Here is a 10,524-nt window from a genome sequence, read left to right as displayed (position 1 = left end):
CATCATGGAGCAATCGGCCTCTTCTCTCAAACTCTTCGGCTCATGGGCGAGCTCATACACTCATAGAGTCCAACTAGCCCTCAAGCTCAAAGGCCTTGAGTTTGACTACGTTGAGGAAGACCTCACAAACAAGAGCGAATCCCTTCTCCTCCACAACCCTATATACAAGAAGGTTCCTCTCCTCCTCCACCTCGGCCGTCCCATCGCCGAGTCCATCATCATCATCCAATACATCGACGACGTCTGGCCCGACCTCCCCATCTTGCCTGCCGATCCCTACGATCGCGCCGTCGCCCGCTTCTGGTGCCACTTCGCGGACGACAAGGTTCAATTCAACCAGCCTCTTCTGAAATAATAATGTAATGACTTTAAAAAAAAACCTTTTTTCTTGTGCTTCCAATGTAGCTGGGTCCGGCGGTCGGCGCGGTGTTCGGGTCGTCGGGCGACGAGCAAAAGGCGGCGGTCGTGCAAGTCCACGAGAATCTGAAGCTAATCGAGCACGAGCTCCGCGAAGGAACATTCAAGGGGAAGAGATTCTTCGGCGGGGATAAGATCGGGCTGTTGGACATCGTACTCGGCTGCGGCTCGTACTGGCTCGCCGTCTTCGAGGAGGTCACGGAGGTGAAGCTCGTCGACGCCGAGGCCTTCCCCCTCTTCCACGCGTGGCTTCGGGACTTCGAGGAGCAGAAGGAGGTCAAGGAGACGATCCCCGCCATTGATAAGCTGCTCGAGTACGCGCGGAGCATCAGAGAGATGATGCTGAGTCACAGCGTTGCTGCTGCTGCTGCTGCTTCTTCTACTACTACTACAAATATTGCAGTTGATAGTAGCAGTTAAGATGCGTTTGATTCTTAGTAGTTAATATGGTCATAGTTTTTTTAATTAGTACTATCTTGTGTTGTTGTGTTGTGTTGTGTGCTGTTTGTATTAGTAGTAGTATGGGTATGTGAGTCTTTTGTTTGAATTCAACGGTAAACAACTTTGCTATCTATAAATATTATAAGATGATGCTTGCTATAAATGTTGATTTGTTTTATGCTAGCTCTAGTTCCTATGTTTAGTGGTTGCATGGAAATTTTAGCTGGACCTTTATTTCCAAGGGTTTAATGACACTAGTTTATTAGTCGAGTTCTTTATCATCTATAAGATTTAAAACAAAAAATTGTAGGGCTTTAGGGTTTTAAAATCTCTACAATTTAGTCATCCTCATTGATGAGATCTACCTACCATTGTTGAAAGTCCAAGTCTGCCAAATGATCTAATTTGGAGTCTAATGGAGCAAAGTCTTCTGCACCACCAATAGGGCCAGTAAGAGGACACATAAAATAGTAAGGCCAGGTATGGATGGATGCATAGGTGGTCCTGATCATTCCTTTTGATTATGGATAGCAGAGAAGACACTCAAATTAAAGAGAAAAACAAATAAATAAAGGGGAAAAGTTTCTTTCTTTCCCCCCACTTGTAGGTTGGAGATGGAGGCCAAGGTTGGAGAAAGGGTATGGAAGTGGCTGGAGAGGAACATGACAATCTAATGGATAAAGTTAAGATGAATTGTTTTGTTTATTATCTTACTTAGTAAACAGCAAGACAAAACCTAAGATGAATTGCTTAGTTTAAAATGGGCCAATTGAGTGTTAGAGAAAAGTTTTTATGGTCCAAAGTGGGACATTATTGGGCTTGGATTATCTCTTTACTTTAAATTAGTGGATCTAACAATGATTGTCCACTATGTTTGTGGGCCAACTAGGGGTGATTATGGAAGTAAAACCATGGGAATGTTTGGCTGTCTGGCATAAGGTGGTATTTTTTCTTTGAATAAGCCCCTTTTAATCTATATATATATATATATATATATATATATATATATAGATTCAAACAAGTGTGAACCTTCCTCAGATAAATAAAAAATATGATGATAAACTCTCAGTTATTTTATCTCAGCTTCTAGTTGGGATAAATTTTTTTTTTTGAGATAGCCAAGTGAATTAGAGAATTTTATCTCTCTCAAACCCTTTTACCTAAACTTGGCCACCTTTATGGTAATGTAGTGCGCCGCATTTTGAAGTTCAATATTCAATTAAATTAGTTTTTGATAGGAAATTCAAAAATAAAAATAACTAGATAATTCATTATCTGTAAAAGAATATTCTGTATTAAGACAAGAAAAACGCAATAAGACCAATTTGATCATTTTTATCTGTTAACATAACTAACCATCATTCTTATCCTTTATTTTTATCCAATGCTTCATTATATTTATCATTTTTTTTCAACCAAACATAGCAAATAAAAATAAAAATTAGATAGCACCATCCTTTAATCCATTGATAAGTCCATGCTTATCCATATCCTTATTTTATTTTATTTTAAATCTCGCAACTAAACAGACCTATACAAGAATTGAGCCTAGAAATCGGCATAAATAGCATTGCCAAAAGGCCTGGCCCAATTCATAAGAGGCTCTTCTTTAATTTTAATTAAATATATGATGGGTTGGAGGAGTTGGGCACTTGGGCCTCACAAATGATCATCCAACCGGCTTCTCGAACAAATAAATGGAAGGAAAATTAATCCAAAGCATCGTACATTCTATCTTGACTAAACTTAGGCTTTGAATGATAATAAAGCTTAATGACAGGGTGTTTTTCATAAATTTCCCTTGAACGAATGATAAATATAACGCTAAACAATTTCAACCCATCAATCCTTCATCCATTGCACTGAACCAAAATGGAATCCTCTTCGACCTCCTCCATCCCCCACCTCGTCGCCATTCCCTACCCCGGCCGCGGCCACGTCAACCCCATGCTCCACCTCTGCCGTCGCCTCGCCTCCCGAGGTATCCACGTCACCTTCGTCCTCACCCGCGAGTGGCTCCGCCTCCTTTCTCCCTCTTCCACGATTCCCGACAACCTTCGCTTCCTCCCCATCCCCGACGTCCTCCCCTCCGAGCGCCACCGCGGCGTCGACCTCCCCGCGTTCGTCCGCGCCGTCCTCACCAAGATGGGGGAGCAGGTCGATGAGCTCCTCGGCCGGCTACGGCCCCCGGCCGATTTCGTGCTCGCCGACTCGCTCCTCCCCTGGGCGCCGGAGATAGGGAGGAGGAGGGGTCTGCCGGTGGCGGCGATCTTCCCGCAGGCGGCGACGGAGCTGCTCGCGCTTTACGAGCTCAGCAATATTGAAGCAGGTAGGCAGATCGTCGATCGTCTACACCCATGGCTGCACGAAATTTCGATCATGCATTTTGGTGCCTTAATGAGCCCCACGTTTCTTGATCCCATTGATTAACAGCAGCATAATGTAAGATCAACTAACTACGATAACCAATTTTACTTATTTAATATCTTCTACAACTTGATGCCATTAGGTAAGCTTTCTCTTTTGATGCCCACCAAACTATTTGTTTAAACACGATTGATTCAATATCAGTGACCTCTACTTTCTCTTTTCTTATTTAATAGCTAAAATTATATGATAATATTATATCAAACCAATAGAAAGTATCATTACTATGACCGAAAGTATTGAGAAATTTTAGTTTAAGAAGGAAAATATATTTTAGAATTGTCGAGTTTAAATTAAAGTTCCATAAATTATGCTCATATGATCAACGTTGCAATCATCGTTAATCCATGCTCTGCTCATATGAGTGATCCTTAAAAACTTTTGCAGGAGCTGGAGCAGCAAGTGATCTTCTAGACTACATTCCAAAAGATCTTCCAAATTCATCCTTAGATTCCTCAAGAGGCTGCATTCAAAGTTTCACAGACTCCATATCTTGGTCTTTCACAGCTCAAAGCCTCCTCTTCACCTCCTTCTACGAGCTCGAGAGCCACGCCATGGATTCCCTCCAATCCAAGATTCAAATCCCCGTCCACCCAATCGGCCCCTCCATCCCTTATAACTCACCAATATTAACTCATCCCTACACCAAATGGTTGGACTCCAAGCCCGTGAACTCAATCTTGTACGTCTCATTAGGCAGCTTCTTGCCCGTCCCCACGCCACAAATGGAAGAGCTGGCATTGGGACTGTCCGCAAGTGGCTCTCCCTTCTTGTGGGCAGTTCGCGAAGAGCACTCGCGAATCCAGGAGCTCATCGGAGATAAAGATGAAGGACTCATTGTGTCGTGGTGCGAACAGCTGTCTGTTTTACGGCATCCTTCCGTCGGGGGATTCTTGTCGCACTGCGGTTGGAATTCGACCTTAGAAGCGGTGCACGCCGGCGTACCGGTGATCGCCTTTCCTTTGATGTGGGATCAGTACCCGAACAGCAATATAATTGTGGATGATTGGGGAGTTGGTGTGAGGTTGAGGGATGGAGCGGATGATGGAGGAGTTGTGAGGAGGGAGGTGGTTGAGAGTGGTGTGAAGAGGGTGATGAAGGGAGAGGAGAGTGTGGAGATGAGAAGAAGGGCAGGCGAGCTGAAGAAGAAGTGCCATGCAGCAGTGGAAGAGAAGGGGTCTTCAGATGCTAACGTAGATAAGTTTGTTCAGGGTGTGATAAGTTGTGCACAAAGGGTGAGAGAGATAAGAGAGCGAGAGTGCATTGAAACCAATTAGTTGATAACATTGGCTATCTATATAGCATTAAAGCATAATGTGAGATTTCCTTCTTTAATTAGTGCGTAAACCCTACATAAATATATATAAATGGTTTGTGCACTACGAGGTATTCATCGAATTTATTCTATGTTTGTAGGTTGAACATGGACCAAAAGTGCTGAGATCCAAAAGAGAGTCAAGTTGATGCTAAAGGGATCCTCTGGACTAGAACTATTAGCTTAATTTTGACACTTTTGTTTGTCTTTTTAGTTTAATGGTTGTTGGAACCTTGTTTTGCTGCTATAGTTAATACTTGTGCAGATAGCAATGTTAGGTTTGGATGCATATTTCTAGAATTTTATATATTTGCTGCTTTATGCTGATGAGTTTCATAATGACACTGTCTCTGGGCGTACTACAAGATAGAGAAGTATTAAGTTATTATTCTGGAAGAAAAGAGAGTTATGGTTAAGAATAAAGAATCCCTATTCATAGATTAGAAATCCTTTATTATTTGTAGGCTATCTTGGAAATAAGCTTGTTGTCTCTTAACCAACATAATTACCAAAATACACTTAAAAAAAGAGAACACCGATACTTTGCTGAAGCATCAGAGCATTTTTATTTAGTATTTGACATTAATTCTTCTTCTTATTCACATTTAAACGACCAAGTTTTCTCTTGATCGAGATGATTAATGACCACAGTAGTACTCATAAAAGAAGAAGAGAACATCACGCTTTCCTGAAGCATCAATGGAGTTATCAGTATTTAGCCTTAATCCCTCTCTTTTTTTTTTCACATTTTAGCAAGCAAATTTTTTTTATCATGATTATAATTACTCCCTGTATTTAAATATTCCAAAAAATACATGAAAAATGAGAATAGCACTGAAAGCTACATCCGGCCGTCCGTTTTAAGAGTCATATAGATTTGGGGCACGATCGTAATTTTACTGTGACATAAACCCGAACCCCCCGACGGCCCGACTGCTCTCCTCCAGGCCCCAGCTCTCGTCTCTCTCTCTCTCTCAACAAAACCCCACCGATATCACTTTCTTTCTCTAGTTGGCTTCCTCGGCCCCTAGGTCAGATGGGAACTCTGCGAAAGGCCATCTACGCTGTTGGATTCTGGGTTCGCGAGACCGGCCAAGCCATCGATCGCCTCGGATGCCGCCTCCAGGGCAACTACTACTTCCATGAGCAGCGTAAGCACTAATCAATCCCCCAATATAGGATTCCTTCTCTTGCACTCGATTTCGCCTGATTTATTTTCAGTTATCTATCGAGATCAGATACCGAAAGAACCAATTTTGGATCGGTTTGTGCTACTTGCTCTTTGAGCTTTTAGTTAGAATCGCTTCGCCTAGAATTTGATCTCGTGCTCGTGCCCCTAAATGGTGATGCAATATATTTTTGAGATGCCTGATTAAGAAATGGAGTGCAAGATCGTATTTTGCAATGTATATGGATAATGGTCTCCTTTCTATTTAACACTAAGATATTTTATCACATCCACTGATCCACATAATCTATCTCCCATGAGTAGACAATAGAACGGCCTTTTCAGATACAAGATTATGCAATCCCTACATATCTAACCATGTACGGATCCATGATTGATTTATTATTCTTATATCTAGTAAGTGCGTATTTTTTCGCATATGGTGGCGAACTTCTAAAATTGTAAAGCAAATACTGTTGACATCTACTTAACGTCTGTCTTCGTATTTGCTTTTCTTTTCTTTTCTTTTTTGTTCTAAGTTCTGGAATCTTAGGAGATATTATTCTTTGATAGTTGGAATTTGGCCGTGCATTATGTTATAAATTTTATCTTCAGAAAGCCAGTTCAGAATTCAAGCAGATGGCTGATCTTCTTCTGTTAAATTATAATGTCAGTGTCAAGGCATCGGACACTAATGAACATCTTTGATAAAGTTCCCAATGTCCACAAAGATGCATTTGTGGCTCCTAGTGCATCAGTCATCGGAGATGTTCAAATTGGACAGGGCTCTTCAATTTGGTATGGTTGTGTTTTGAGAGGTACAGTTCTTGCTTAGAAATTGACCATGATCTATACATGCTCAACCTTATCTTAATGTATTCTATCTATTTCGTTCTTTCTTCACAAAAGGAATCATCATTGACTTGATCTGTTGGTTGACTAATGTGCATTAGTCTTCAGTTAAGAATAAGTTTGGTGACATCTAATTATAGATTTTGCATATATTGTTTTCATTTCCTCAGCTGATGATTATTCCTTCATTTGCCTGGAGAATCTTCATAGAATTTCTGATGCTGTAGGATTACACTGATCTGTTTTGTAATAAAATTTTAAAATCCTGCGAGTTTCAAAATTTCAGAAAATGGCTGTTTTGTTCTAAAGTGGAACTGCTCCACAGAAGAACATTCTTGAAGTTTACATCTTTGCTGATGTGTTTTTGTTTGCCCAAACTCCTCCCTCCTAATTCTTATTTGTGGATCTTGGTATCAGTAATAATTTCGTATCAATAATACTTTCTCCACCTTTTCAAGAATGTGACAATTGACACAATGACAGTTGGAACCTCTATGTTGTGCAAAAGATGAGTTTCAGTAATGTCTTGCAATTTGAATCTCTTGCGACATAATTGGAACGTGATATTATTCTTATGTGCCATTTCCTATTTAAAACTGCTGAAAATTTGATGTATTAGAACTTCTACTGAGATTTGGAGTTAAAGTCTTCAAATATGAAGGACAGGTTCCTTTAAGCTTTACTTTAAGTGTTTCTTTTCTAATATGAATTTTAAATTTTGGAAAAATATCTACATACATTTTTCTTTTAATATAAGACTTCCTGTTCATGCAAGTGTTCATGCAAACAGAAGAAGGCTAAGTCAATTGTGGCTTAAATTATTTTCTGATCTACAAATTTGTTATTAGTTTTGAGATTTTTCTTGTTATTTTTTGAATCTACTCATACATTTTGATATCCTTGATTCTAGCAATCTTTCCTTTGTTCAGTTTACTGTTGATTTGGTGATCTTAATTTGAAGTCTTTTTCATATTTTGATATTTGTCATTTGATTCTCTTTGTTGGTTATGACTATTCTAAGTTTTGATACTGGCTGGTGTCATACCAAAGGGTCCACCTGTTATTGTACTCAATCATACTTTTGTTGATCTTTTTTTGTAGGCCTTGCAGTTCGTCTTAGAGAATGGTCATAGACTCATATAATCTTCCACTATAAACGAACATAAAAGTAGTTTTTTTCTTCCTCCAAGCAGTTTTACTTTAATTTCAGGCATACTTTTTCTCCAGTAACGATTAACTTTTTAGATATCCAGAAACTTAACTCATGAATTGTCCGAAGTATGTATGCAACTGAAAAGTCGGCCTTGTATCATTAGGTTATTCAAAATTGACAATATTCAATAGGAACTCATTGTTTCTTCTAAACTATATAAAATTACTAAGTTGATTCTTTAGTACGTCCTAGACCAATGTATATCTTGTCTTATGATGCTGAAATATGGAAGCTGTACTGTGTGGAAAAAGGATAATCTTTCTTGTTCATAGTATAAGAGAACGAGATTCCTTTGTATGGGCAGTTGAATATTACCAGGTTACATAGTTCAAGGACTGACAGAGAAACGTTGGTGTTACTGATTGCCAGTTTTTTTTTTCTGTTGCGTTTTCAGGAATTTGTCTTTTTACCTAGTTGACAGTCATAAGATTTATTGAAAATGGTAATGAGTTATTGGTTATTTCATAACTTTTAGTCATACGACTCTTCTATTTGAGATTTTAATATTTTATCTGCTACCCTTTTCTGTTCGCATTTCTTCTTTAGTTGACATCTTCTCAACATTTTCTTCTATAGGCGATGTGAATAGTGTTCGAATCGGATCTGGGACTAATATACAGGACAATTCTCTTGTGCATGTAGCCAAGTCCAATCTAAGTGGAAAGGTTTTACCGACCATCATTGGGGACAATGTTACAGTAGGTAAATGTGCTTTGTAGTTTGCTCTAGTTATTGTTCCATAATGACTGATCATCATATCTGCCATATATTTACATTTTGTTTTTCATTTTCTATTTCCGCTATTTCCCACTTATTTTTTTCATAATTGATCCTCATACTGTTACTAATACTTACTAGGTCATGATTTGTGTGACTAATGACCTGTTTGGTTTTGACTTTTGAGATGGACACTAACCGTGAACCCCAGTGGGACTATGGGAGATTGTCGACACAATAGGAAATTACAACAGAACCTCATCAAACCAAGTTTATCATGTTTTATCTTAAATATTTATTTTCACTTCTTGAGTTGAAGGGTGAGCACCAGGATAAGGACCAATGATGAGAGATAATTTGTCCACAAGCTTATTTCACCTTCTCAACCTAACAGTAATATAAAGAAAACTCCAGACACCGTCTTATCACTTGTGATAACTATCCAACATGTGGGTTCATATATTATGTGCTGAACATTTGGAAGTAGGATAAATCATATCTAAATCATGGATGCATCTCATTCCTGTGGTGTTGACTGAACTGTCAGATTGCAGGTAGTTTATTTGGTTTGCCTTGGCAACTTAATTTGAAGGGTTCTTAATTTTTCTGAGATCTCAATTGACAGGTCACAGTGCTGTATTACATGGATGCACTGTGGAGGATGAATCTTTTATTGGTACAGGCGCAACCCTGCTGGATGGGGTTGTTGTGGAGAAAAACAGTATGGTTGCTGCTGGAGCTCTTGTGAGACAGAATACGAAGATCCCTTGTGGAGAGGTTGTTAGCTGGTGCTTTACTTAACCTTTTCATTTGAAGTATTTACTTATTCTAACTAAAGTAGCCAACTCAATAGCACATATCAAATAGTACTCAGAGAAACAAATGAATCCAAAAAGTGGTGAAAATAATTCTTCCAGAAGTTTTCTTTGATTTACTTGATTTTGAGAACATTTTCAAGGGGCATCTTAGCAGTCTTCATTGATTCTCCAGGCTACTTGTAAAGTTTTCTTGTAGTGGTGATATTGCAAGATGCCCTTCATAATTCGTTACTCATGATTTAGTCATCTAGGTTGAACGAAAAATGTTCGAAGTACCAATTGACCATACTTTGGAGAAGCACACATTTCCACTTTTACCATTTGTCACATTGAAAAACATTAACAATATCAACTATGATGGGCTTTCACTATATTTCATTCTATCTCTTTGTATTGATTAAAGGCTTTTGTGATAAAATCAGGTATGGGGTGGTAACCCTGCAAAGTTTATGCGAAAGCTGACTGAGGAAGAGATTGCTGCTTTCTTCTCCCAGTCTGCTACAAATTATTCCAATTTGGCTCTGGTGCATGCTGCTGAGAATGCGAAAACCTTCGATGAAGTCGAGTTTAAGAAGGTGTTGCACAAGAAATTTGCTCGTAGAGATGAAGAATACAATTCCATGCTTGGAGTCGTCCAGGAGGTCCCGCCCTCCTGAGCTGATTCTTCCCTGACAACATCCTACCGGACAATTCTTCCAAACCTTCTTACCAAGTATATTTTGATCTAAGGTAGTCTCCCCTCTTCACAAGACTGATGTGGGAAGCTGCTGTTTAATAGGGATGTTTATTGAATTCGGTAGTCTATTTCTACTTTTTGCCATCCCAATAATTTCTGGTCGAAGTTTATTCCAGGATCGGCCATGTACTTACATGATATCACATCAACCTCTTTCAGTCCTTCAGAGTTTAATAGGAATTACGTAAAGGTTATTGATGCCATCTTCGACAGCAATCAACATTAAAAAGTTCATACGCCTATATAACGGTGAAGTTATTCCTTTTAATACAGCTCAACAAATTCAAAATCTCAGATGCTGGTTAAATGATTCAGATTATTTGAGCTACAGTATAGGGTTCTCATCCATAATCTTTGAACTCTTTTCATCATGTCCAGTATAATTGTTGGGCTGGGGCCCATTAGAATCCCAGCACAATA

At 39.2% G+C, this 10,524-nt stretch overlaps 3 protein-coding genes across 3 annotated transcripts; all 3 read left to right on the top strand.

Annotated features, from left to right (window-relative positions):
• The first annotated feature begins 3 nt into the window (after window positions 1-3).
• LOC140781235 (glutathione transferase GST 23-like) lies at window positions 4-1,021 on the top strand. Its single transcript, XM_073127141.1, has 2 exons — window positions 4-325; window positions 406-1,021. The coding sequence occupies exons 1-2, from the start codon at window positions 5-7 to the stop codon at window positions 835-837; spliced, it is 753 nt and encodes a 250-aa protein (XP_072983242.1). The 5' UTR covers window position 4; the 3' UTR covers window positions 838-1,021.
• Window positions 1,022-2,699: 1,678 nt separating this feature from the next.
• LOC140782442 (UDP-glycosyltransferase 87A2-like) lies at window positions 2,700-4,936 on the top strand. The gene is made up of 3 exons (XM_073128998.1): window positions 2,700-3,187; window positions 3,673-4,601; window positions 4,702-4,936. Exons 1-2 carry the CDS (start codon window positions 2,731-2,733, stop codon window positions 4,560-4,562), a joined length of 1,347 nt encoding a protein of 448 aa, XP_072985099.1. The 5' UTR covers window positions 2,700-2,730; the 3' UTR covers window positions 4,563-4,601; window positions 4,702-4,936.
• A 595-nt stretch (window positions 4,937-5,531) lies between these two features.
• LOC140782792 (gamma carbonic anhydrase 1, mitochondrial-like) lies at window positions 5,532-10,307 on the top strand. The gene is made up of 5 exons (XM_073129569.1): window positions 5,532-5,751; window positions 6,443-6,586; window positions 8,410-8,535; window positions 9,176-9,327; window positions 9,791-10,307. The coding sequence occupies exons 1-5, from the start codon at window positions 5,637-5,639 to the stop codon at window positions 10,022-10,024; spliced, it is 771 nt and encodes a 256-aa protein (XP_072985670.1). The 5' UTR covers window positions 5,532-5,636; the 3' UTR covers window positions 10,025-10,307.
• Window positions 10,308-10,524: the final 217 nt, after the last annotated feature.

Source organism: Typha latifolia, chromosome 2, assembly GCF_019914945.1.
Source record: "Typha latifolia isolate L0001 chromosome 2, TyphaL0001v2, whole genome shotgun sequence".
Classification (NCBI taxonomy): domain Eukaryota; kingdom Viridiplantae; phylum Streptophyta; class Magnoliopsida; order Poales; family Typhaceae; genus Typha; species Typha latifolia.
The sequence above is the reverse complement of the archived record's forward strand: the minus strand, read 5'-3'. Positions and strand labels throughout refer to the sequence as shown.

What these genes read in the sequence shown, in the direction of transcription:
- LOC140781235 (XM_073127141.1), top strand. Translation starts at nt 5, where the DNA reads ATGGAGCAATCGGCCTCTTCTCTCAAACTCTTCGGCTCATGGGCGAGC. An exon ending in GCCACTTCGCGGACGACAAG is followed by an intron (nt 326 to 405) that starts GTTCAATTCAAC and finishes CTTCCAATGTAG; the next exon opens with CTGGGTCCGGCGGTCGGCGC.
- LOC140782792 (XM_073129569.1), top strand. Translation starts at nt 5,637, where the DNA reads ATGGGAACTCTGCGAAAGGCCATCTACGCTGTTGGATTCTGGGTTCGC. An exon ending in TGGGGACAATGTTACAGTAG is followed by an intron (nt 8,536 to 9,175) that starts GTAAATGTGCTT and finishes CTCAATTGACAG; the next exon opens with GTCACAGTGCTGTATTACAT. An exon ending in CGAAGATCCCTTGTGGAGAG is followed by an intron (nt 9,328 to 9,790) that starts GTTGTTAGCTGG and finishes TGATAAAATCAG; the next exon opens with GTATGGGGTGGTAACCCTGC.
- LOC140782442 (XM_073128998.1), top strand. Translation starts at nt 2,731, where the DNA reads ATGGAATCCTCTTCGACCTCCTCCATCCCCCACCTCGTCGCCATTCCC. An exon ending in GCTCAGCAATATTGAAGCAG is followed by an intron (nt 3,188 to 3,672) that starts GTAGGCAGATCG and finishes AAACTTTTGCAG; the next exon opens with GAGCTGGAGCAGCAAGTGAT.